At 54.7% G+C, this 26278-nt stretch overlaps 7 protein-coding genes across 7 annotated transcripts; 5 read left to right on the top strand and 2 right to left on the bottom strand.

Moving 5' to 3' along the window:
- Window positions 1–6: 6 nt before the first annotated feature.
- On the top strand, window positions 7–1556 carry GA20OX2 (Gibberellin 20 oxidase 2; the record flags this gene model as incomplete). The annotated part of the gene is made up of 6 exons (XM_036637538.1): window positions 7–73; window positions 224–436; window positions 497–582; window positions 647–865; window positions 928–1083; window positions 1140–1556. 6 exons carry the CDS (start codon window positions 7–9, stop codon window positions 1554–1556), a joined length of 1158 nt encoding a protein of 385 aa, XP_036497680.1.
- Window positions 1557–4168: 2612 nt separating this feature from the next.
- Window positions 4169–5236, bottom strand: CGCS363_v005690 (putative DNA glycosylase; the record flags this gene model as incomplete). Its single annotated transcript, XM_036637539.1, has 1 exon — window positions 4169–5236. The coding sequence occupies one exon, from the start codon at window positions 5234–5236 to the stop codon at window positions 4169–4171; it is 1068 nt and encodes a 355-aa protein (XP_036498700.1).
- Window positions 5237–7323: 2087 nt separating this feature from the next.
- Window positions 7324–9054, top strand: fmqE-4 (MFS transporter fmqE; the record flags this gene model as incomplete). The annotated part of the gene is made up of 3 exons (XM_036637540.1): window positions 7324–7562; window positions 7624–8583; window positions 8643–9054. The coding sequence occupies 3 exons, from the start codon at window positions 7324–7326 to the stop codon at window positions 9052–9054; spliced, it is 1611 nt and encodes a 536-aa protein (XP_036498701.1).
- Window positions 9055–11183: 2129 nt separating this feature from the next.
- On the top strand, window positions 11184–13112 carry FUS6-5 (Efflux pump FUS6; the record flags this gene model as incomplete). The annotated part of the gene is made up of 4 exons (XM_036637541.1): window positions 11184–11453; window positions 11510–11823; window positions 11874–12309; window positions 12360–13112. 4 exons carry the CDS (start codon window positions 11184–11186, stop codon window positions 13110–13112), a joined length of 1773 nt encoding a protein of 590 aa, XP_036498702.1.
- A 1161-nt stretch (window positions 13113–14273) lies between these two features.
- On the top strand, window positions 14274–17156 carry CGCS363_v005693 (putative transcriptional regulatory protein; the record flags this gene model as incomplete). Its single annotated transcript, XM_036637542.1, has 9 exons — window positions 14274–14362; window positions 14515–14637; window positions 14696–14766; window positions 14819–15040; window positions 15092–15639; window positions 15695–15819; window positions 15873–16021; window positions 16079–16447; window positions 16504–17156. The coding sequence occupies 9 exons, from the start codon at window positions 14274–14276 to the stop codon at window positions 17154–17156; spliced, it is 2349 nt and encodes a 782-aa protein (XP_036498703.1).
- A 4170-nt stretch (window positions 17157–21326) lies between these two features.
- VWA5A (von Willebrand factor A domain-containing protein 5A) lies at window positions 21327–25244 on the top strand (the record flags this gene model as incomplete). Its single annotated transcript, XM_036637543.1, has 1 exon — window positions 21327–25244. One exon carries the CDS (start codon window positions 21327–21329, stop codon window positions 25242–25244), a length of 3918 nt encoding a protein of 1305 aa, XP_036498704.1.
- A 228-nt stretch (window positions 25245–25472) lies between these two features.
- Window positions 25473–26243, bottom strand: CGCS363_v005695 (uncharacterized protein; the record flags this gene model as incomplete). Its single annotated transcript, XM_036637544.1, has 1 exon — window positions 25473–26243. One exon carries the CDS (start codon window positions 26241–26243, stop codon window positions 25473–25475), a length of 771 nt encoding a protein of 256 aa, XP_036498705.1.
- Between the last annotated feature and the right edge of the window lie 35 nt (window positions 26244–26278).

Consider the following 26278-nt stretch of genomic DNA (forward strand, 5'->3'; position numbering starts at 1 on the left):
ACCATCATGCCTACCTCCAATGAGTCTGCAGCCATTCCCAGATGGAACGCCCCTGAGCCTACAAAAGAGAACTGTAAGTTGTCGTTGTTGGCTGATGGTAGCCTGGTCGAAGCTCCATTTTGGCGCAAAATAATTTGTCCTAACTCAATAGTTATCGTTATACTTTGACTGTATCTTTCCTTGAATCCGCTCACGACTGCGTAGAGTCAGCTAACTGGTGCAGTGGACTTTGTTGAGCTTATCGATCTCGACCTCAGCAAGTTCGAACATCTAGAGACCAGGAAGGAGCTAGCCAAGGACTTGCTCCAGGCCGTCACCCAGCATGGATTCTTCACCATTTCGAACCATGGCATTTCCACTGAGCTCTGGGATCACCAGATGGATGTCGCGAATGCGGTGATGACCCTGAGCAATGAAGACAAGAGGCCTTACGAAGGTGCGCCTACCCCCAAAAGACCAACTTTGTTCATCCTGGCAAAGCTAATCTAGGACAAAGGCACTCCCGAGGAAGATCAGAAAGGCATCTACGTTGGTTTCAAGCCCTCTGGAGAACTTGGAACCAAAGGTGGCTTCCACAAAGAGGTACAAGTTTTCCGTTCCTGTTAAGGCTTGAAACGAGAGTTTTCCAAAACTGATCTTATCCCAGGTCGACCATTACAACATGCTTCTCCACGACTTCGAAACTCGCCCACATCCGCAAATCATCTCCCCCTTCAAGGAAGAGATCCGGCATCTGATGCAAACTTTGAATGATGACATTCATCGCAAACTACTTATTCTCGTGGCCATGGTCTTAGAGGTTCCTGAGCAACTTGTGCTCGACATGCATCGACCGGGTGGCTCGACGACGAATTACTTCCGATATGTTAGCTATTCCCCCGACAACTATTTCACATAAGGTCCCTTCTGACGTTGAATTACATTCAGATGAGCTACTCGCCGCGCAACGATGCCGACCGAGAAAAGTCCCGCGACCTGTTCTTGCCAGGCCATGCTGATTGGAGCACTTTTTCCATCCTGTTCTCTCAGCCCATCTCTGCTCTTCAAATCTTGGATAATCAAAATCAGTGGAAATGGGTCCGAGTAAGTCATTCGGAGTTTGGACGAATATCCACTGAAGCTGACTGAAAACGACACAGTACATCCCGCACACCCTCATCGTCAACGTCGGTGAAGCGCTTGAATTCCTCACTGGCCGTCTCTTCAAAGCAACCATACACCGAGTTGTGACCCCGCCTGTGGACCAGCGGCAAAAGCTGCGCATTGGGATTCTCTTCTTCACCCGGCCCAATGACGACAAACTCCTGGTGCCCATCGCAGAGTCGCCGTACCTGCAGAAACTTGGCTTGGACAAGAGTCAGGAGACCGAGGTGTTCAAGACGAATGAGTATCTTCAGGCGAAGAAACGCGGGTACAAGAAGAAGGAGCTGGAGTACGACTTCGATCGGCCTAAAGATGCGACGAAGCATGTGGATCCTTTTAGTGACTATGATCCATTGGACTTGAAGAAGCACAGAGTACATGGTGTCGTCGCTCAACAAGTTGTTAGTATGTAATTATCGTTTGGGTCAGTTAGAAGAAACCATCATCAACAAGACCACACACTGTGTTGGCCCGGTGGTCATGGGAAATTAACAGATGAAGACTGCGCCAACTCGCCCCGACCCTACAGTGATTCCTGATTGACGATGGGCGTGGATTGAGTTCTTATGGGGGAGTAGAATCTTGATGGGCTGGACTGCATTCCGCTTTGATATTGCATGCGTCATCTACAGGGCTTCTGAGAGAAGGATAAGCCTCTTGGCATTGCAAATCTCAGGCCTTATCAAAGACAGGCTCTGCAGCAGGCACTGTGTCAGGAAGCCACTGTCATTTTCCAAAGCCCGAAGGGTATTCGCTCATCCACGATGAACGAGAAGGGTTACCAAACCCCACACGTTGACCGTCCGGGTGTCTGACGCGTCAGACTCCAGTATGGCTTAGGTCAATGACTGGTCATCATTACACAAAACAATCTTATTGACCTTGAGGCTTGAGTTCCAAGACGGGAGAAGTTCATATACGGGTTTGTCCAAGCTTGTACCGTTGTATGGGCGCTGGCTACTGGAACGCAAAGGTGCGTACGCTTTCTTTGAATCTTATCTGCAAAGTCATAGTGGAATTCCTTTGTGACTCATCTTCGTAATTCTCAACTCCCATCTGCACCTATGCAAATATAGCCAGACGAAATAAGTAGGACCTTGAGGATGGCTGTCATTATTTGACATTGAAGGCTGTACTGTTAGAAAGGGTGGCGCGTTGAGTCACGGTCCAGAATGTCAAATCCAAATGCAGCATGTAGCGTCGGAGACCGATTCGCGAAAATGATAAAAGGGGCAAAATATTTCAGTCCCAGCATCTTAGTTTGATCCAATCCCACACACTACTGCACACATCAAAATTTGGAGTATTTTGTTATTCCGACTCTCTACATCACCTTCTTCTTTCTTGACATCGACGTTGTCAAAGTTTACAATACCGGTATCGCAATGACAGCTTGGGACGATCTTCCAGACGAGCTCAGGCTTCAGATCCTGAGCTATTTGACCCACGACAAGGGAAACCGCGCACCCTACGGAAGTACCTGCCGACAGTGGCAAGCGATCATGGAACCCTTCATCTTTGAGGAAGTGACGTTTTACGTCACAAACGCCAGTATTTTGTCGGGGAGCCATACCCCGGAGAAGCTGGCCAGAATCATCCGCGGACCTCGGCTCAAGTTTTTGAAGAAACTACGTCTCATCGTTGAACTGGATCTTTTTTCAATTACGACTATCTCCGATGTTCATCTGCGGCGAATAAAACTTGGCACGGGCTTTGTTGATATGATTGACGGATTTGTGGATGTGCTACGAGATTGGGGACGAGAGGCCTCTTTTGACCTGGAGGTAAACGACGTCGTCGCCTGCGGACATCATCTGGTCGAGTATGGCAGCGAGCTCTTGTCGAGAGACAATAAGCGGCAGGTCGACTGCGTGCGCGCTCTCCGCCTCAAAATGAACACGAACAGCAGATGGTCCTGCAATCGTAGCTTTGAGTCAGACTGCGAGTTGCTCAATCAGCTACTTGCAACTATGTCTCCAAACATGAAGGAGTTGTCGTACGGCGGCGAACGATATGCTTGGATGTACATGTCATCGGCGGGTCTTCTACATGGCGTGAGACCCTTTCCGGTGGGACTCACTCATCTCATTCTTCGGGACATCCGCCCTCCTCAAGATTGGGATGACTTAGCATGGGCCGAACTATCGGAGCGGCTGGAGGAGTTTCACGTCGATTACGCGATATGGTACTATGGCAAAAATTCCTTTCTGACATTTTGCAGAGGTATGGATGGCCACGCCCCTTTGACTTGGCCCCGTCTGCGGCGTTTGACCTGGGGTCGTATTCCCCTAGCCGAAAATCCGACCGAGATGCTCCAGCTTGTTGCCAGCGCTGCAGAGAGGATGCCTTTGCTGGAGTCATTGGATTTGTGGGGAGACTCGAAACCTGGTTCACATGCCCATGAGCGACGGCCGTTGGAAGCGCACTTTCAATACTCCACCAATGCAGGTTTCGCCACTGCTTTGTACGAAACCACTGGACAGGCACAGCTTGATCATCGCGTCCATGACGCTTGGGTGAAGGTAGCCCGGCACCAAGATAGGGAGATGCTGGAATTCGACGCGAGGTCGCAGAGCCACTTGGACGATATGGAACCATTTCCTAGTGCTGCGGTGGAGGAACTATTCACCCGACATGTCTACACGCCCGACCCGAGCAACGATCAGCCCGACTTAGAATGGTACTGGCCAGATTACCTCATGCCAGTCCTCTCACGGCCAACTGGATGGAAGCGGAAGTGGAGGAATCCTTGCGGGCGTTCAGTGCAATGTGTAGATCATCGGGACCCCAATTGGATGAGGTATCTCAGACGAGGAGCTCCCGGAGAGGAGAGTTGAACATCTGCGAACAACTCGTTCGAAGCCCTCCTTGCTCGGGTTCAGGAGGACGCCTGTGACATCGTCGCTCGCTCACCATAGTACAAGTGATTAACTATTAAAAGATTTCGTAGCTGATATTGAATTGCGCAAAAGTTCTTGCGCATTCTTTGTGTTCTGGAAACACACTGTCTGAGGTGATTTGGGGCTCATGCTGTCTCCTCTTGTTTCACCTTTTCCTGTCTAAATGCCTTCCTCAACTCACATTTACCGATGCTTTTCCCACCAGCTTTACATTCACTGCACACCTTGCCATGTTTAACAAGCAGAATGTGCAGACCATACTTGTCCTCGTCCGGAATCCTCACGTCCAAGTGCGCATGCGTCTCATCCCTCGACGCGCTCTTCGGCCGCCATCCCAAGAGACCCGTGATCCTCCACACGTGGGTGTCGACAGCAAACGACTCCCGCTGGAGGCAGAAGAGCAGCACGCAGCTCGCCGTCTTGGGGCCCACGCCCTGGAAGCTGATGAGCTCCTGCATGGCGTCCTCGTTGCTGGCGCTGAAGAGATGGTCGAGCGAGTACTTGCCGTACTTCTCTTTGACCTGGTTGAGGATGCTGATGATGACCTTGCTCTTGACAGCGCTGAGGCCGCCGCACTTGATGGCCTCCTGCAGCTTGGGGATGCCGCCCTCGACGATCTTGTCCCACTCGTCGCTGCCGCCGTAGACGTCGTCCATGCTGCGCTTGGCTCGCGTGGAGTTGGTGTCGCTGGTGTTCTGGCTGAGGATGGTCCGGACGAGGGCGTCGAGGACGGAGGGCGAGTCTCCACATCCGGCCCGGGTTGTGGAGGCCTTGACCTCCTTGGGGCGCTCCCGTTTCCCGTGGAGGTCGGCGAGGATGCGGTGGGCCAGCCGGCACTCGTCCGGGGTCGGGTGTGGGAAATCCGGGAAGGGCGACTTATCGGCATACTGTGAGTATGCCTTGAGCTTCTTGGACTGCAGGTCGTTCGGCGACTTGGCGGCTTTCAGCTTCTTCTCTGGGCTTTCAGACTTGACGTCTTCCTTCTTGAGAGGCGTCGTTGGCGGGACATCAGACAGAGATGTGGGCACATCTTCTTCCTTCTTTACTTTCTTGGACGGAGTTGCATTTGCCGACTTTGGTGATGCACGCTTTCTCTTAGACGCTGGTGCTGATTGCTGTGCTGTGGACTCGGATTTCTCGGCTGGGTTTGCGGCTGCAGCCAGGCGCGTGCTGGACCGTGTTGCTCTCGCCATTCTTACTATACTGGCACGGATCATGTAACAAACAATATGGATGGAGAAATCAGGTCTCACTGGCGGCGTCGCGAGTGAATTCAAAGCTGCATGGATATTCAGGGGCAAACATCAAGAGTCGAGGAAAACCCAGCTTCAGCCTCAGTGCAGCGACAGTGGTGATGTCAATGATTGGACCCGCTAGGGGGATCCACTATTCTATGCCTAAGCGAGATCTAATGGCCTGTGCTCTTAGAGCTTGGACCATGCCAGTTCAGAAGCACGAGAAGGAAAGTACGCAGGAAGAAATGCACCTTCTCAATCTCAAGCAGGAGCACCCTGTAAACACGTGAAGATGGCATCGCTGCTTCCTTCTTTCCCTCGTTCAGAGACAGAAAGAGCTTCCCGTCTTTAGGAAGCAGGAGCGATCGGCCCAGACGCTGCACCTCCTTCCTCCTGCAATTTTGGATGATAAGGGGAAAGAACGAGAGAGCGTGAGTCGCCCCTTCCCGGGGAAAGTGGGAAGGCACAGCAAAGCAAACATTTGTCACGCCCCTGGCTGCAAAACCAATGTTTGCTTTTTCCTCTGCACCTTGGCGCGTCGACTTTCTCTGCCGATTTCCATCAACACGAACATTTTGACGTGAAAAATGCACCTCAGCTGCATGCTTCCAAGCCTCCAGACAGCCACTCGCATCTCGCCAGATGGACCCCGCCGCCCCTGACTACCTACCTGCACAATTGCAGCCGGCCTTCGACGCGGGAATGCCGCCAGCGACGGGCCCGGAAAGATCCCCCGTTCGGCCATCTTCCTCATCGACAATTCATCGCACCTTCAACAGCGCCGAGACTCATTCCCCGCATCTCTGCATACGGCACCGCGCCCACGTGCAGATCCCCCCGTTCAAATGGCTGTCCATCCAGTTTATCGGCCGTAAGGTACGGGAGCTGCGGCAGGGATCACAGAAATCCTCTCGATCCCTTCCTGAACCGGGCAAGATGAGCATTGCCGCAATTGCCTGCTCTCTACGGGGTAAATATCGATGAAGCACATTGGCGCAGAACTGCAACGGTCCTGATGGAGAATACTGTCTCTGCACCCATAGACAAACGGACACCGTCACCCCTGCTCAGAGTAACACTCGGTGAGACTCCAGCGCTGGCCGCTTGACGCAACACGGGAGCACTGAGGAGGGAGAAGTTGTCGCACGGCACCAGCAAGCTGCGATATCATCCGCCAGAGAACGAACATAGCTTCTGAAGCGTATTCGCGGGCTCCTCTTCCTGGGTGCACAAGTCAATTCAGCATCACCACCAGGAATTCAGATCCAGTATCCCGGACGCCGTCTTCCGCCTTGAACTTTCCCGCGAGAGACAAAGCTCATAAGCCACGAGGAGAGCCTGGGCGACCCTATTTGCTTGGCGCAAAGCTTCTCTACCATGTCGCATCGTGGGCAGATTAGCACAGCATTCCTCAATCGCGTTGTACTTGTCTCCTCAGACTACAGCCTTGGTACGCAATCGAATGCGAATGTCTCACCTGCGAAGATGTTAAGGACGGCCTTTGTGCCCTCCAGGTCAGGGTAGCTTTCCTGGGTTCGTGCAGATGGTTCTATTTTCAAACGGCCACTTCTGCATGTCGCAGGCGAACACTGTAGCCTTTCTCTCGGCCGACATATCGACGTGTAGCATCTCGACCAAGTCACCCGATGATCATTGGTCAATCTCCAGGGTCCCTGATGGGAGTTTGCCAGCCACAACCTCACTTTGGCTAATACAGCCTCTTGGCGCTCGTGCAGTGCAACCCCAAATTGTCTTGGGGATATGCGGATTCCACCAAGGGGCATCGCCAAGATCTGGAAGCGGGTTAGCATGTCCAGCCCGGAGATGTTGAGCTACATTTGATGGCGCAAACCCTATGCCATCATCTTGGGTCAAAATGCTTTCGTTTCCTCGCCCGCCGTTCTAGACGCCTACTTCTTCAATCAAGCACACCCCCTCAGCATCGCCAAGCGACTTTCCACGCAATTACCATCTCCGGTCTTTGTCGACAAACCCCCAGCATCACCGATTTTCGCCTTGTTCTTTGTCCCATCGAGAGAAATGCCATGGCGGTCCCAAACAGCATGGGCGACAAGTCCGTGAACGCCGGCCGGTTCGAGACCGTACACAGCATAGCCAGCACCTCGGAGCCGGAGACGAACCAGTACGGCCACCTCACGCTGTGGCAATCCATCAAGAAGTGGCGTCGCGTCGTCTTTTACTGCATAGGCATGACATCTGCCATTCTGCTGTATGGCTACGACTATGTCATCGTTGGCACCGTATCCGCCATGCCCAGCTTTCAGTGCGGCCCCTCCTCTCCCATGGCTACTCACTGCACACGATGGCTAACGAGAATCTTGAAGGCGGGACTTTGGCCAAAGGCTCGACGGCAAGATGATTCTTCCGTCTCTATGGCTTGGTCTCTGGAACTTCGTCAGCCCGGGCTGCTCCATGATTGGGGCCTTGGTTGGTGGTATCTTCCAAGACAAGTTCGGTCGCCGCCCGTCACTTGCAGTCGGCTCATTTCTGTCGGCAGTCGGCGTTGCCATTTGTTTCGTTTCCAACTTGTCTCCCGACATTAATGAACGGCGCGTTATCTTCCTTGCGGGCAAGGGATTCCAGGGTGGAGCCATTGGCATGGTAATGGGAACTTCGTCGACCTACATGTCCGAGATTCTCCCACCGAACCTGCGAGGGCCGCTTCTTGCCTTCTTTCCCATCTTCACTTTGCTCGGGCAATTGATTGGGGCAGCAGTCATTTTTGCATGCCTCAATCTGGCTAACGGCTACACCATTTGCTTCGCATCGCAATGGCCGTTCTCGGTCATCCCCCTGTTGATGGCTTTCATTATCCCAGAGAGCCCGACCTACCTCATTCGCAGAAATCTGGATGAAAAGGCCTACAAGGCTCAGAAGAAATTGGACACACCGGGAATGGACCCAGAGAAGACATTGGATGCCATCCGTCAGAACATCGAGCATGAACGCCGGCAGACCAATGCAACATATGTCGACTCGTTCCGCGGGGTGAACCTTCGACGGACCCTGATCATCATGTTTGCCAACTCTCTGCCGAACATCTTCGGCTTGACCCTGCTATCGAAGTCCAGTTACTTCGTGCAAGTAGTTGGCATGAAGGCCAACCTGAGCGTGATCGTCCTTATTCTAGGGCTCGTTTGCGGCTTGATCGCGAACATCGCCAGTGTTTGGGTCCTCTCAAAGGTGGGACGCAGACGCCTCATCTTAAGCACGCTGTCTCTCTTGACAGTCGTATGGACCGCCATGGGCATCTCCGGCTGTTGGTCGGGCCCTGTAACCGTTTGGTAAGTTCTCCCAAGAAAGGTGTGGGGGTTTGAATACATAGACTGACCACGTGCCCTAGGTACACTTCTATCTCGTTGATAGTGGTTGTTATTGTTGCCGGGCTAGGTGTCTGGCCTGCTTCGCATGTTATCGGTGCCGAGACCTCAGCGCTACATCTGCGTTCCAAAGCCCAAGGTATCGGCTGGTTCACGGCCGGTGCGAATAATTCCATCTTCGGGTTCGTGCTGCCGTATATTTTCAACCCCGACAAAGGCAACCTAAAAGCCAAGACCGGTTTCGTGTACGCGGGACTGTGTGCCCTCGGGCTTGTCATTTCCTTCCTCTGCATTCCGGAGATGAAGGGACGAACACCAGCAGAGATTGATCGCATGTTTGAGTCGCGGCTATCGGCAAGGCAGTTCCGACACTGGACCAACTCAACGGCGGAGATGGATGACGGCGTTTCTAGAGCTGGCAGCTCTGGTGTGTAAATTTTGGATTGTTTCTTCAAACATCAAGCATGCAGAATCCTACGTTTCTGCTGTCACGCAAAATCGATTTCGAGCTGCGCCTCAAGCGCACCTATTGACACTCGCCTCGCTCTGTGCTGAAACAACCTGCATGCAGCGCCTTGGCGGTCTTCATCTGATATTGCTGTCGCCAAGCTTCTGTAACCGTCGCGCATCGACCTTCAAACAAGTCTCCGTCCGTGAACGACATTTGTTGTTCATCATCTTGTGTGTGTTCTTGTCGAGAACTCGTTGTCGAATTCTCTTCGTCGAATGATTATGCTGATCATTCGGCACGTGTATGAAAGCACTCACGGCCGCTGATGGAAATGCATTCCTTTAGGAGTATTCTGACGTGTTGTAGGGCATTTCGGCTTCCTGCAGCGTCATCGGCTTATATGTAGTGGCTCTGGCAGCGCCGAGCCTGCAATGATGTCCGCGCGCCGAAGATGGGATCGACATCGTACGTGTGGTCGCGAAGTCTAAAGTCCCGCCGGCCAACGGGCGCGCCGACTTTCCGCCTGTCGCGGCAAGACGTCTGCAAGATCCTCTTGCTCGAGCAGTGTCGGTGGCTGTGTACTGTTTCCGATGGTCATGACGTGAGACGACATGGTCGGGCATCACCTGTCAGCCATGCCATGCACGCGCTACCCGAAAGAATGAGTTCTGGTCCCTGGTCAGCAGAAACAATTGGCTACCACGTCAAATACGCACGCTGACACTTTTGGTATAATCCATTGTTGGATAATCGTATTGACAACCACTCTTGGCGGTGAGTGGCCCCTCACAATCGAGAAATGCCAAAGTCCCAGCATATCGCAGGCAACAGCATTTTCTCTCCAGTCATTCGACCACGTCTGGACGCGCGCGTCTGTTCCGTTAGCTGTGACCCGTAGCCTCGGGCGGAAACAAAACGAAGCTGCCATCGGAGCTCGTGTACCGGGGAGCCCCTCCGTACTGGGTTTGTCCCAGGACTGTCTGTTCGAGATCCCGGCCCGATCGTCTGATATCTTGAGACACCAAAAAACAGTAATCCAACCGGCTTTTCAGCAAGATGGAAGCAAACTCAGAGCCACCGCCGCCACTCAAGCTGCACAAATGAGGCACGCACGGGTCCCGAGAGTCGGGTTCGGGTACGACGCTACATTACCGGACTAGTTCCTTGGAGGGTCGGAAGCGAGCGGCTAGGACCCAGTCGAAGGGTTCCTGGTCCAAGCCACCCGTCGAGCTGGATTGACATGAGTTTGGATGGGCAGCACACCACGCAAGTCAACGCTGAGCCTCATGACATTAACATGCTTTCGTCAGATTGTCAGCACCCAAAGGAGCAGCCACAAGGTTCTGGCACGCCATGACTGGGACTGAAGTGCCTCCCAACGGCGACTGTTCCTCGGAAAATCAGCTTAATTTTGTCGAAGCCTCACGAGCCGTCCATTCACGTTCGATCACGTCGACGCTGAGTAGCCCATGTCCGAGTCCCACTCCAACATATCAGGTACTCGGCACCCCACCAGCCAGAACCGTCGGTACAAATCCAGGCAGATGCGGCTTTCCTACGCCAAAACGAGTTTCAGCCCTGCTTTCCCTATGTGGCGTCGGCGGGCGTTATCTCGCACTGATCAACCCTGCGATGGCCAATGAAACAGGCGGGAAGCTAGTGTGGAAGCCAACGAAGCGCATGCCGAGCCGCACGCAAATGGGCGATCCCCCAGACAAGGATTTGGGGGGTGGCCAGCTGTTGTTTTGCTCTGAATAGCTTAGCTCGTTTCTGGATTCCGGCTGTCAGGTCCCTCTTGGGACCGAATTGTGATACTCTCTGGGGCTCATCATTGATGCGACCTGCAAGATTGGTGTAAGCCGTTATGTACCTCAGCTACCTTGCGCTAGTGTCCTGCCTTCCTCGTCGCAGAGGCCAGCGCACGGAGACCCTGTTCGATGAGACGGTTGCCACGTCTGGCCCCCATCAAGCACCGACTGGGTATGAGTGTCCCAGGAGATACTAAAGAAGGGCGGGCACCTGCAGCTCTGTGGCCATCTCGTCCTCACCTCGTCAATCTTTCAAACCTTTTCTCCCAAGTTGTGCGGTCCAGTCCCGGGCAGCAACTGTCAAGATGGAGTACAGAGAGCGCAATAACCACGACAGTCTCGTCTCGACGTCGACGTACGCGTCGACTGCGTATGACCCGGCTTCATACACGGCCATCAAGGATGGGGAGACGAAGGAACATGAGCAACGGGCAACGGATCCCATGCTGGTGGATGAGACTGTCACCATCCAGCCATGGAAGGCATCGAAGCACCAGATGATCATCATCATCACCTTGTCTATCATGTCATTCGTCATTGCTTTGGACGCCAACGTGATTGTCACGTCCCTGAGTGTAAGTCGTGATCTGAACGAACTGTCTTTGGCGATATGCTGATCGAATCATAATAGTCCATCATCCAAGACATTGGTGGAACATCAACACAAGCTTTCTGGATTGGAACTTCCTACCTGATTTCTTGTGCTGTCGCCATGCCATTCTTGGCATCTCTCAGCGACATCTTCGGTCGACCCATCATTCTCATCGGCAGTCTCATCCTCTTCACACTGGGCACAATTCTGTGCTGTGTTGCGAGTGACATTGGGCTGCTTCTCGTTGGTCGTGTTATTCAGGGTGTCGGTGCTGGCGGCATGTACGTCCTCAGTCTCGTTGTCTTCACCGACATCGTGCCTCTGCGCCATCGACCTAAGCTCTATGGCATCATGTGAGTAGCTTCGCCCTGAAGATCCTAGACACCAACTGACTCCTTTACAGCCAAATGGCTTGGGCTGTTGGCTCTCTCGTCGGCCCCATCATTGGCGGTGCCATCGCAGAGCACACTACGTGGAGATGGATCTTCTACATCAACTTCCCCATCTGCGGCTACTCTCTCATCGCAGTACCCATTCTCCTGACTCTGAAGCCACCCACGGCTACCTTCTCTCAGAAGCTGAAGCGGGTCGACTGGCTCGGTGGCTTCTTGTTCATCGGGTCTATGGTCACTTTCCTCATCGGTCTCTCCTGGGGAGGTAACGATTTCCCATGGAGGAGTGTTCAGACTCTTGTACCCTTGTTCATCGGCGCTGGTGGTCTGGTCGTCGCACTGGTCTACGAGCACAAGTTTGCAAAGCTGCCATTTTTGAGGAAGATTCTCTTCACGGACAGGAGTGCTATTGTGGTCTACATCCTTGGTGCCCTCCAAGGCTTCATCGTAAGTCGCCCAATCACCGCTTGCGCTAGCTCCACACTAACAGCCCCTAGCTCTACGGCCAACTGTACTACATCCCCTTTTATTTCCTCTCTGTCCCTGAGTACAGCCCTACCATGGCCGGTGTGGCAATGCTCCCGGTCACCCTTCTGCTTCTCCCTGGATCCATCATCTCTGGCATTCTTGTCTCTCGCTACAACGCCTACCGCTGGTCCATCTGGATCGGCTGGGCTCTGCTGGCTCTTGCATCTGGACTCCTCATCTACTGGGGCGTTGGAACGTCTGTTGCTGTGCATGTCATTACCCTGGTCATTGGCGGTGTCGGCCACGGCTTCATCCTCAACGCCCAGACGTTTGTCACTGGTGCAATCGTGGACCCCCAGAACTCGGGCCACGCCGCGAGCATGTATCTGTTCCTCCGCATGCTCGGCTGCGCCATCGGCGTCAACGTGGGCTCGACCACGTTCCAGAACGTCATGGCGCTTAAGCTCCGCCGCCAGGGCATTGCCGAGGACATTGCCCGCCGCGCCGAGGAGTACCTCCTCGTCGTCAAGACTCTGCCCGACGGCACCTTCAAGGATGCCGTCCTCGAGTCGTACGCCTACGGCTTCAAGGGCGTGCACGGCGTCTACGTCGCGCTGGCTGTCATTGCCTTCTTCCTGAGCTTCCTGATCCGTCACTACGATCTCAACAGGATCCACGAGACGGAGCACAGGCTGCAGCAGAACCGTGTCTCGCGCATGTTCGAGACTCACCAGCACCGCACCCGCGGTGAGCCTATTCCCACGTCTGACGAGAGCTCTTAGGCCTCACGACGTATGCCAAGGGAAGTTTGCTAGAACTTTGCCCGGAAGAGAAGCATTTAAGGTGTAGGATGAGCAGGATGGGGATGGCAACGGGACTTGAAACGACGAATATCTCAAGGCACTAAGCATGGAGTTTGTGGGTCATAGAATATGGTCATGGGTGATGTGGCGGAAGGGCTGGCTTTATGAATGTCTCTTTTTCTATTTGGCAATGCATCATTCCTTAGAACCTTGCCTTGCGTGGACCAGTAGGCAGAATGAATCTGAATAACGTCTTGAAATTGTTTAACATCGGTCTCTCACCCTAGTGAACTCTCGTTCTCACAAGACATTGCATCAACATTTGCGCTGAACCCCAAAAGCTTCTGCGAGAATCGAAAGGTGATGAGACGTGGCATAGCTAACTCACAGAAGGCCATGAACGATTGTTGAACTTGGAAAGATGACGATCTAGGACAGATTGATATCTTCAACCACTTGTTTCTCTCGTCGGGTTTGTTAGTCACGACGCACGTCTCGGCGAAGCCTTTTCATCCTGCTTTGGTGCAACGGCGATGGATTGCCGAAGGGTTGTGAGGTAAATGAGCCTGTAGGAAGGAAGTGCGCGGCTCTGTTGCAGTCATCTTTTTACGATGAGAATCGCATGTTTTAGAGCTGAAGTTTGAAGATTGAGTTCGCTGTGCTTTTTGATCCTGTGGTGAGATCTTGGAGGGGCGGCGCTGCGGTTCGAATGGTGGGTTCGGTTGGTTGCCGGATTGGGTAGGTCGCCGAGTTATCTCCGGGGTTATGTGCTGGAGATGTTGGACAGAGAACACTGTCATAGGGAAAGGATAGTGAAGAGTGTCTTGCAGATTGTAGTTGTAATTGTAGGATAGAATCAATCGGCGAAGATCACTTTTGGTCGACCAACTAGGAAATATACCATAGGTATCTTTATCTGGTTGATTATGGAAACTGGTGTTACGCGACGAGCTGAGTTAACGACGACGCTACTCCACTCCGAGCCTCGGAGCCCGCCTCCTTATCTCTGGCCGATATCCCCCGGTCGCTTCCCCCTCCATTCAGTCAACCTCCGAGATTCCCGTCAACAAACCAACAGACGTACCCAAGCAACATCAGACGCGTTTTAGTTCATTGCCGCCGCGGCAAATCATATTTGAAATGGATCCGGACTCGCGCGCATCACCACGGCGGCTCTCGTTGTCGGGGAGGATAGGCGGGAGCCGCGATGCCGCCAAGACCATCTCGGCGTAAGTCTCCGAACACACGCACACCCCGCTCGGGGGCCTCCTCCGCGCCGGCGACCGCCAACGGGGTTGACTGCATACCGATATGTAGTCTCCGCTGGACTATTCCGGACGTCGAGGGAACTGGCGAATGCTAACGGGTGAGTCGGTGGCAGGTGTTTGACGTGTCGGCGGAAGAAGGTCAAGTGCTCCGGCGACAAGCCGTGCACGTACTGCAGCCGGCGAGGGTTGGAGTGCTGCTTCCCGGAGCCTGGGAAGAAGCGGGTCTACTCTGTCACGTAAGTTGTGGAAATATCATCATGTTTAGCTGGATTCTAGTTCCTGACACCGTAACAGGAGGATCCAGGATCTGCAGGAGAGGCTTGCGCGGTATGAGAGCCAGGGACTCGGCTTCTCTGTCATCGAGGGTGGGTGACGTCAATTAACCATCGTCTTCGGGATGACTTACATCGGGATTAGGAAGAGACGATGAGACGAGGATAGTCGGAGACCCCCCGGTGCAGTCTCCGAAGCGTCCACGGACAAGCGCGACTGTACATACGCCGACGGATAATGCGACGCAGGTCAACGCGGCATCGACGTTGCTAGGCCTAGCACTAGATCAACTGACTTCTCCCCCATCTACCAACACCATCCCCCGCGGAACGGCGAGTAACATCGTCGAGTCCTCGCCGGGCTCAAGTAAGACACCCCCATACCTGAAGAAGCCACACCCGCTCACACTCCCACCAGCCATCCCCGCCGACTCGACCCTAAGCTCTAGCCACAACTTCGGCTCCCGCCTACAGAACCTCCTCGAACACCCTCGTCTCAGCGGCAGAGAGCCTACACCCCAACCGCGCCCTCACGCACCCTCCTCGCAGTCCCGTACAACCAAACCCCACGATGACGGCCCCGCGCTGCCCTCCGAGGACGAGGGCCGCAAGCTCTTCGAGAGCATGTCCTTCTTCATCGGGTACACCCAGCACCACATCGACACGCGCGAGTTCTCGGACCGGCTGGCCTTCTTCTACGCCAACCTCGGCGACCCCTCGCAGACGCAGACGCCGTGGTATTTAGAAATGGTGCTCGTGTTTGCGATCGGGAAGCTGTTCTCGGGCGCGTTCGACGGCGACGACGAGGAGGTGGGGTTGCCGGGCGAGGGCATGTTCAGGTACGTGCAGGGGCGGCTGCCGAGTCTGAGCGAGCTGCTTGGGCTGGGGAAGCTTGGCGTGGAGATTCATGCGCTGGCGGCGGTTTATTTGCAGAATGCGAATCGGAAGGAGGAGGCGTATCTTTATGTGAGTGGATTGTGATGGCCAGGAAGCATGGTATGGGGTCTAACCGGTAGTACAGATCAGTTCGGCACTGAGGCTTGCAACGACGCATGGGTATCACCGGAACTCGGGGACGAAGCACTTATTGCAGTCGGAGAAGGTGCACTTGAACCGCCTCTGGTGGACGGTGTACATGCAAGAAAGGTATGCTCTGTTTGTCTCGTAGATCTGAGGCGCAACTGCTTATTTTCACGCAGACGACTTGCTGCTGCCACAGGGAATCCATCCGGCATCTCGGACGATGTCATCGAGATTGAGATGCCCATCGACTCGCCTGGCTTCCCGCCCGCCCTGCCGCTGAGAACCAACATCAAGATTGCAAGGGTCACAGGCAGGATTCTCTCGAGTGAGTTCTACTTGATAAACTGACCATTCCATCACTGCCTGCTAACACCACACACAGCAATCTACGGACCCGGCAACCACCCCGAAGATTCATTCGTGCCAAGCGTCCAGGAAATCGTGCAGTCCCTCTACTGGATCGCCAAAGAGATCCCCGGAGACTTCTCCAGCAAGCTGTTCGACATTCCCTCCATGGAGGGCGACGTCTCGCTGCGCACGTCGGCGTATCTGCACATGATGCTGTACCAGGCGATCCTGCTCACTATCCGCCCCGTCATGCTGCACGTCTCAAAGCTAATCTTCGACGACGACAACGGCGGCGGTTTGAGCCTGGGGACGTCGCCGCTTGGTCGGTTGAGTCGCACCTGCTCAGAGGCGGCGCGGAGGTTGCTGGAAGTCTTGCTGGCGTTGCGAAAGGGCAATATGTTAAGTAAGTACACTCTTCATACCACCAAACCCCAGATATCTAACTTGTTCTCAACGTAGCAATCTTCGGCTTCTTCGACCTCGACGCCATCTTCTCCGCCGCCTTCATCATGATTCTCACCCTCATAATCGACTCCACCTCCAACGACTCCCAGAAACTCGCCCCCAGCCCGGGCCTCCCCGACGCCCTCGAGATCCTCGACTACCTCGTCGCCCGCGGCAACGACTTCGCGTCCCAGCGCGCGCGCGAGGTGCGCCGCATGCGGGACCACCTGTCCACCTTCCTCGACATCCCGAAGAACAGCCCGAGCGAGGTGCGGAACAGGCCGCCCGCCGTTTCTGGGGATGCGAGCATCGTCGTGTCGGTGGATGAAGATGGCGGTGGCCAGGATGCAGAGGCGCGGCGGCTTGTGTTCCCGGGCTCCACGCCAAAGGAGGGTGGTGTGGGTACGCCGTCGGGCCGGACGAGCCAGCTTGGTTCGCGGAGCTTGTTGGACTCGAGTTTGTGGAATGATATATCGTACTTGTGGATGCAGCCGGCTGCGGGCGAGGATGCGCAGGTGGCGGAGCAGGCGGCGGGGATGGCTGAGTTGATGCCGGAGGATGCGTATAATTGCTACTCTATTTATCATAATCAGGATCTCACGCTTACGGGGCAGGATTTGGGAGATTTCGGGGAGTTGGAGAGGCATATCCTTGGGTTCGGTGGTTGAAGAGGATGACTCATGATAAGTTGATGAAGAGAATGACTAGTTTGCATGTGGTAAAGCGATTACTTTTCCTGTGAGAGTATACTCCATCTCATTGTTGTCGATGCCATCGTCCTTGCCGCTATTATTATTAGTCTTACGACTTCTACTACCGTTTTAATTAGGAATCGTTATTTACACAGATATAGCCGCGCACACACAGGACTAATAAGCGGTCTGTTAATTAAAAGGACCAACCAACCATTCATGGTATGAGCAAAAGACTCCGCAACACCTCCAGAATCAGCCAAAAAGAAGAGATATCGACGATTACAACGCAAAGAAGGCAAAAGATAATGCGTCCTAGGGGAGTCGAACCCCTGTCCCAAACTCTCTCGATTTCTCGAATGGAAGGCTTGGATGATAACCGCTACACTAAGAACGCCTGCGTCTCCGCTCATCCACGCCCCCGCAGAGGTTGTCAAGGCCACGATGGTGGGGGCGAGTCAACGCGAACTCACGCGGCCCACTTCGGGGTTCGCTTGCCTTTTGCAGTCAACAAAGGTCGAGAAGCCCAGTACGTTAATAAACTTAGACGACATACCTATCCCGTCTCACCGCGCCGCACCATCTACCGAACCCATACGGCGGTATTAACCCACCCACGGGACCGGACCGAAGAGGCCGTGACAGCGAGATGTCATGATCGATGTTGGAGGATGACACGGACCGACGGGGGGCCGGAGCCCGACTAGATTCCGACCCCGGTTCGTCATAACCCCATTCCCCATCTTGAGACGCTCGTCCGAATAAGCGCGTCCATCATCGGGCGAGACCCCGCAAAATCCTTTGCCGGAGAGCGAGCCCTTTTCGGGAGAAGCGTACGGCTGTCGAATCACGATCCTCCATCTGACTACACATAACAACTCAATTGCCATAGTAATAGCTCCGTCATAAGTATTCATCCGCCCTTCCACTGGCTGAGAATGTCAGATTTGGGGCGAGACAGGGGGTCTTTTACGTTTAGATCCCAGGACTTTTGTTGATGTCGCTGTTTTAGTCCGACAGCGGTCGGAGAGTAAGATGGGGAAATCATAGAGTATAAATGACGATGAACGTCTTTGGCTACGAGATAGCTGGTTGGTGAAGACCGCAACTCTTCATGTGATTGCAATAAAGAGACTTGATCATGGCTACTGCAACGGTAACGTAAGTAGTTAATTTCTACCTTCAGATCTACTCGCAAGCATCCACTCAGCAGTATCATCAGGTCAACCCAAAAGATTAACGGAGCCCTCGAGCTACGCGGAGGATCACCGTCCACCCTACCAAAGACGCTGCCCGCGGACTTCATCGAGCGATTCCCAAAGATCTCGCGTGAGCAAGCCGGCCACCTGCGACACTTCCACAACCTCGCCACTCAGAAAGATGGCGAGTGGAAGCACATGGGCAGCCAGGAGCCCGGGCAAGAATGGCTCGACGCGTATCGCTACCAGCTGGCAACCATGGCCTACGCCGCTGGCGCCGCGCACTATCACCACTTGCCTGCGCTGAGATCAACCTTCAAGTCCTTGCTTGAGAGCATCATTTACAAGATGCTGCTGCGGGATGTATGGGGATACTGGTTCTTGACGAGCCATAGCGGGATTATGGTCGATCCGGACATCAAGGAACTTAGGAAGCCTTGGGCTGATCCAGTTGTTCGCGAGAACATCATGGTAACCTCGAAATTGACTTGCAGGTTGTCTGTTGACGCATGCTGATCAGAAAGCTTAGTATTCGGGACACCTCCTTCTCATGGTCTCACTCCACGAGATGCTCTTCCACGAGGGCAAATTCGATGAAGAGGACTCGATCGCGTTCAACTGGAACCCCATCTTCTGGGGCATGGGGCCGGAAAGGTTCTGCTACACGAGGAAAACGCTGCAGGAGGCCATTCTGCGGGAGATGGAGCGGGAGAACTGGCTGGGGGTGTGTTGTGAGCCAAATAGCATATTCGTCGTCTGCAACCAATTTCCCGTGAGCGACAGAAATCTCGCCAAAGCCTGGATAACAAAAAGCTGACGCATGCGTATAGCTGATTGCGCTGAGATACAACGATGTCCGGGACAAGGTCGACCTCTCTCCGAGTGTGCTGGAGAAGTACCAAGCCGCATGGAAAGCCAAGGGCATGATCTCAGACGACGGTCTCATTGTCGACTGGTACTCCCCCAAGCAGAATCGAACAAAGCCCCCGTCCGACATTGCCTTCACCTCTTGGTGAGTCGAAAACAACAAATCAAAACGCAGCTTGAAGCTGACACCCGCAGGGCTCTTGCATTCATGAACTCCTGGAACCCAGACTTCGCCCGCCGCACGAGCAAAGACATTGCCATCGGGTACCTAGCCAAGTCCCACGAGGGCCACGTCTTCGTCCCCGACCCCGGAGTCTCGTTCAAAATCCGCGAACTCGTGGCGTCGGAGCGCCTCGACCCCATGGACCCGGCCACCTACGCCAGGGCCGCGAAAGCGGTTGCGGAGCAGAACCTGCCGGCGAGCGGGTTCCCCTTCACGAAGCCGCACTTTGCGTACGCGGCGATGTGGGCGTCGGAGTTGGGGGAGCCGGAGCACCTGAACGGGTTGCTCGCGTATGCGGATGCGAAGATGAGTCCTACGTGGGAGGATGGAGGTCTGTTTTATGGCGGCAGCGGGTGGTCTGAGGGGGGTGCTGCAGTGGATGTGATCAGCAGTAATGCTGCAGTTGCGTATGCGAGGTTCAACGTCCCGGATGGCCAGCGCACGATGTATGAGAAGCCTTGGGATGCGGAGCACTTTGCGACTTTGCCTTTTGTCAAGAATGTTGATCTCGCGAGTGGGGTTGACTTCTTGCGAGGAAGGTGGGATGAGGGGCTTCAGGCGCTGGCGGTTACGTTGCGCTCGTGGGATGGCACAAGCAAGAGGTGCGTCTGAGATGGTCGTTCTCATGTTTTGAAGATGTCTGCTAACATCGTGTACAGCGTTCAGCCTCAGTTTACCGGGCTTCGAGAGGGCACATATGGCATCTATCAAAACGGTGTGCTTCATCAGACACATGAAGTCAAGGGCAGAGACGACGTTATCGCGCTTGACCTTCAGGTATCAGGGGACGAAGTTGACCTGGTGCTGGTGAAATCTCACTGAAGGAAGCTGTTCTATATGTCACTGAGTGCTCCAAGAAGATCTTCATCTCTGTAGGTAGTTGTTATCTAGCCATTTGGGGATCTCCTCAAAGCTCATGCTCCGTCTGATCTCGCAAGTGAGTCACAATTGATTTTCGGAGTGCGTGAAGCATGGGCGAAGCTTGAATCAATACATTGAACCCCAGATGCAGCTGCGAATTATTGCCAATTGAGCTTCGGTTCATTCTGATTATCAAGCATGTTGAAACGTGTTGTTGAGTTCGTGGTTGTAGGATTTTATGAGTCACAACTGCGCTCCTTCACCGTGAAGGCAGCCACTAACCGGGACACATTTGGCAGCCTAGACTTTTGAGAAGATGGGATTAACTCGATTGACTTTACAATATTGAAGAGAAACGGACAATGATTTAAAATAAATGAAATTTATCAAAGGCAGACTGCACTGTATTTCTAAGCTGAGAGCTGTCGGCCCAAGATCGACGACAACGATTGGTCGTTGGAAAGAAAATCAATGAAGTGATGCAGCGAGCAGGAGTACGCAGCGGCGGAAAACGTTGGGCGGAGTCGTGGAACTCCCTGCTAGTCCCAGCTAGGCCCTGTTAGGTACCCGTTCAGGGGCACAGGCACCAGCGACAGTGGGACTTTGGGCCAATCAGACGTCGTCTTGGCAGCAATTGGGTGCTGTGATTGGTCGCTTTGAAGCAGGTAGCTGGTGCCTGGATTTGCCTGCGCCCACCACCGACACGGGCACACCACAATGAGCACACACAAGCCACTCCTCCTCCTCGATGTCATTCCTTCTCTCCTAGGTGTATAAGAACCACCCTCATTCATGCCTCAGTGTGCTTCTATTACAGTATTTCTTCCAGCATTCAAATCAACTCGGCTCAGCATCTGAGCCCTATTCTGATTCTTTCTCTACGAATCATCATATTGATCCAGTCATACAAACACGAACACCAAGCCATCCTTGCGTACCCTCGATCAACGTTGCTTCACTTCGCGTGCTCTTGATCGTAAGTATTCTATCGTCATCATGGTTTTTGGTCAACATCCTCTCCCGGGAGGTCTTTTTGGTGGCCTTGGCTCCAACACGAACAACAACAAGGGTGGTCTGTTTGGCAGTTCTAACAGCGGTTACAGCAACACCGGAAACACCAGTAACCCGTTCGGCAACGCCCCGGCCACCGGCGGTCTCTTTGGCTCGCTCAACAACAACGGCCATCGCAAAGGTACCACATGTGGGCTCTTTGGACAGAGCACCGGATATAGCTTGTTCGGCGGCCAGGTCAACAACATGGCCGGTCACGTTTGCGGACTCTACTACCTCGATCCGACGTCACCCCATCACTATGGGTATCGAAGGAACTACCTGCCCACCGTCTCACAATCAGTTCACGCACGCGTGATCGCATCGACTGCAAGAACGACCCTCACCCAGACTTTCGTCAACCCATCCAAGACTGAAGTCATCCCCGAGCTCCGCTACACCTTTCCCCTGTACGATGGCGTCTCGGTGGTAGGCTTCACTTGCACCATCAACAACACCCGCGTCATCCGCGGCGTTGTCCAGGAGAAGAACACGGCTCGCAAGACATACGACGCGGCCGTCGCCAAGGGCGAGACTGCTGGCCTCTTTGAGCAGCTGCCTGAAGCCAGTGATGTGTTCACCACCACCATAGGCAACGCCCCCGCCGGCGCCGAGCTCAAAGTCGAGATTGCATACCTCGGCGAGCTCAAGCACGATGCCGAGGTCGATGGCATCAGACTTACCATTCCCACTAGCATCGCCCCCCGCTACGGCTCCTACCCTGGCACTCTGATGGAGAAGCCTCCCAACGTTTCCTCCAAGGATGGCATCGAGATCGTCGTCGACGCGGAGATGCCAGATGGCAGCGCCATCAAATCCATCCAGTCCCCTTCTCACCCCATCGCCGTATCCGTTGGCTCAACCTCGACCATGAGCTCCGACGCCACCCCATCCCTCCAGCTCGCCTCTGCGACGCTCTCCCTCGGAACCGCAGAGCTCGAGAGAGACTTCATCGTCCAGATCATCGCGACCAATACATCCAACCCCATCGCTGTCCTCGAGACGCACCCCACGATCCCTCACCAGCAGGCCATCATGGCTACTCTGGTGCCCAAGTTCAAGCTCGCCACCACGAAGCCCGAGGTCGTCTTCGTCTGCGACCGCTCAGGCTCCATGCAGGGCAAAATCACCGACCTGAAGAACGCGCTGCAGATCTACATGAAGTCCCTCCCCGTCGGCTGCATGTTCAACATCTGCAGCTTCGGCAGCCGTCACACGTTCCTCTTCCCCAAGTCCCAAACGTACGACCAGAACACCTTGAAGACTGCCATGAAGCACATCGACAACTTCGGTTCCGACTACGGCGGCACGGAGCTCTATGCGCCCATCGAGGAGACGTTCAAGCGCCGGCACAAGGACCTGGACCTTGAGGTGTTTGTTCTGACGGATGGTGAGGTTTGGAACCACGAGAACCTGTTCGGTATGGTCAACAAGCATGTGGAGGAATCCAAGGGCAGTGTTAGGCTGTTCACACTGGGTATCGGCCGCGGCGTTAGTCATGCCTTGGTTGAGGGCCTCGCTCGTGCAGGTCAGGGATTTTCGCAGACGGTTTCCGAGAAGGAGAAGATGTCGGGCAAGGTCGTCCGGATGCTCAAGGGAGCTCTCACTTCACACGTGAAGGACTACTCTCTTGAGGTCAAGTACGCCGACGCGGAATCGGAAACTGAGCCTGAGGATGACTTTGAGATCATCAATCCTGCATCTCCCAAGGCTGAACCCTCCAACGAAAGGCCTGCGCCGGAGGCCCAGAAGCCCATCTCCCTCTTCGACCCCGATTCCGAAGACGTCGATATGGACAACACAACCCAGCAAGACGATGGAACTGGCACCGAGCGCTTCTCCCACGTGCCCACCGTCAAGCCGCCCAAGATCCTACAGGCACCCTTCCGCATCCCACCCCTGTACCCATACAGCCGGACCAGCGTCTACCTCCTGCTATCTCCAGACCGGGCACTTAGGAACAGAACTCCCTCGTCTGTGGTCCTTCGCGGAACGTCATCCCAAGGTCCTCTAGAACTCGAGATCCCCATCACGATCCTCGCCGAGAAGGCCGAGACGATCCACCAGCTCGCAGCCCGCAAGGCCGTCAAGGAGCTCGAAGAGGGCCGCGGCTGGATCTTCCACGCCAAAGGCAAGGACGGGAAGGAGCTGCAGAAGAGCCATCCCGGCCGTTTCCCCGCCATGGTTGAGCGCGAAGCAGTCCGTCTCGGTGTTGGATTCCAAGTCGGAGGCAAGTGGTGCTCTTTCGTCGCGGTGGAGGCCAACGACGATGAAAGAGATGCGGTCGAATCACCTGTCGAGGAGGTCCCCGCACCTAGAGGAGAGCCAGATTGGCAGGGTATTCCTGACATGGCTGAAGACCGCCGGTGCAGAAACACCGCACCCTTGGCGAGGAAGAGCAGCATGAAAGGGCAGGCAGTGGGCATGGCACCGCAACAGGCACAGCAACAGGCACAGCAACAGGCACAACAACAGGCACAACAGCAACAGCAGATCCAACCGCAGCAACAGCGGCAACAACAACTACAGAGCCACCAACAAGGTCTCATGATGCTCCGTCAAGATCGGTCGAAACGAAGCCAGCCACTTGGCATGGCTCGAGGTACGCCCGCTCCCCCGTCCGTAGGCGGCAGCCTATTCGGCGCGCCCTCTTCCCCCAACCCTGCACCCATCGCGACCGCTTTTGGGAGCGGTGTCAATTATGGTGTCGTGACTTCCCCTAGCAACTTTGAAGCCACATCCCCTGTCACATCACCAGTGGGGTCACAGTTTGGATGCAGGTCGCCTTCGTTTGGAGGAGATTCTCCTGTATATGCAGACAACTCCCCAAGCTACTCCCCTGTCTCACCACCTGCACCGGCTGCGACCACATCTGTCTTCAGCAACCAGCCAACAGCTGGTGGTTTGTTCGGCTTTCCAACATCCACTCCACCAGGCGCGAGCTCTTCTGCATTCGGAAGCAAGCCCATGGCTGGTGGTCTGTTTGGCGGCTCAACATCCTCTGCCCCAGCCGCGAGCTCGTCTCTATTTGGAAACAAGCCTACGACTGGTAGTTTGTTCGGCGGCTCAACTTCCCCTGCACCCAACACAAACCCTTCTCCTTTTGGCAACAAGCCTTCAACTGGTGGTCTGTTCGGTAGCTCATCCTCTTGCTTCTCAGGTGCTCCACGAGCGTTCGCAAGCAACGCCCTCGCCCGTCCAGCCGTGCAATCCGCGGCTCCTCCCACAGGCGGCGGTTTGTTCGGCACAGCCGCATCGACAGGCGGCCTCTTCGGCGCTCCCGCCCCGGCGCCTGTTCAAGCAGCCGCACTCGCTCCGCCTACCCAACAGGTTGACCCATCCATGCTGGCCCAGTACCAAAGGGAGATGAGCAACGCCGCGGCCATGCCACTTCCCGACGAGGACCTCATCGACTACTCAGACGAGGACGTCGACCTGGACACCCTCAAGGATATGGCCTCCTCCCACAAGAAGAAGCGGAAGAGCGCCGGAAACAGCCTGTTCATGGTCCAAGCCGAAGTAGATGAGGACGAAGACGATGACGCCCAAATCGACAAGGACGCCGCCGACAAGTTCTCCGCGCTCGTCGAGATGCAGGACTTTAGCGGCTTCTGGGCCTGGTCCGCTCAGCTGCTGAAGGTGCTGGATGTCACGGAACAGCAGGTTAACGATGCGTTGAGCGGGTTCCAGGCGAACCAGAATGTGGTGGCTACTTCGGTGGTGGTGGCGTTCTTGCGCAAGAAGCTGGCGCATGAGAGTGAGAGCTGGGAGATGATGGAGGAGAAGGCTGTTGCGTGGCTGGAGGAGGAGATTGGAGATGATGAGGTTGGGAAGGTTTTGACTACGGCTGAGGCCCTGTTTTGAGGATATTGGATAAAGGAATATAAGGACAATGTGCCAATGAAAATTTGTTGGGAACCAAGATCATGAGATATGTGGAAGCCGAAAAGACCGGTCCTGAGAAAATACTAATAAAACCTGCTTGCTATGGAAAATGCGTGTTCCGTGAAATGTGACCCTCGCTTCGTTGCTTCATAATCGTGTTCATATGCGCGCCGTTTTTGCCCTCCTCTTCTCTCTAAGCTTGATAACCTACCCAGCCTTCTTCACAATCCCATCCCCATCGTTCAAATCAACCACCATCACCGCCGCCTCAGTTCTCGCCCCCCTCCCTTCACGATAATCATCGAACCAATACCGATGCACCACCCCAAACCCGCACTTCTCATACGTCCTCCTTGCCGCAGGGTTGTCGTTATCCACAATCAACGACAGCCTCACCCACTCACCAGAAACCTTCGCCTCAGCCGCAACATACCTCTTGGCATACTCCAGAATCTGCACCCCCAGGCTGTTGCCCCTCGCTATCGGGAGCACGTACATCCCATTCACGACAAACTGCCTCGTCGGCCTGTCGCACTTCCTCGCAGGCCCGAGGTCCAACTCATGCGCCGGCCCGAAATCCACAAACGACTCCTCAAGATGCAAATGTGTCGCCAGCGTTTTGGTGTCGAGCGGCCCTGAGATCGTGAGGGAGGCCAGCCACTCCGCGTCCAAGGCGAGCTCAAAGTCCGCGTCCGCATCTGCCGTCTCGATGCTGAGATCTACATCGCTGGACGCTTGCACGGGCGACGGCGGGGTAACCCCGTCATCGACGGCGACGATGGTCGTCGCGAGCGGGTTCGCCAGCCGCGCGAGCCATTTATCCGGCGCGAAGGCGACCTCGCGCGCGTACGTCGAGCCGAAGCTCTCGGGGGAGAGGCGCAGCGAGAGCAGGCGGAAAGCCTTGTAGCGGTCGGAGAGTTGGAGGAATTTGGCGAGGGAGGGGTGCGATTTCGGGAGGACGATGAACTTGGGCGACATGGCGCGCAGAACGGGAGGATGGGGGATGTTCACCG

Source organism: Colletotrichum siamense (genome assembly GCF_013390195.1).
Source record: "Colletotrichum siamense strain Cg363 chromosome Unknown KSG_Cg363_contig03, whole genome shotgun sequence".
NCBI lineage: Eukaryota > Fungi > Ascomycota > Sordariomycetes > Glomerellales > Glomerellaceae > Colletotrichum > Colletotrichum siamense.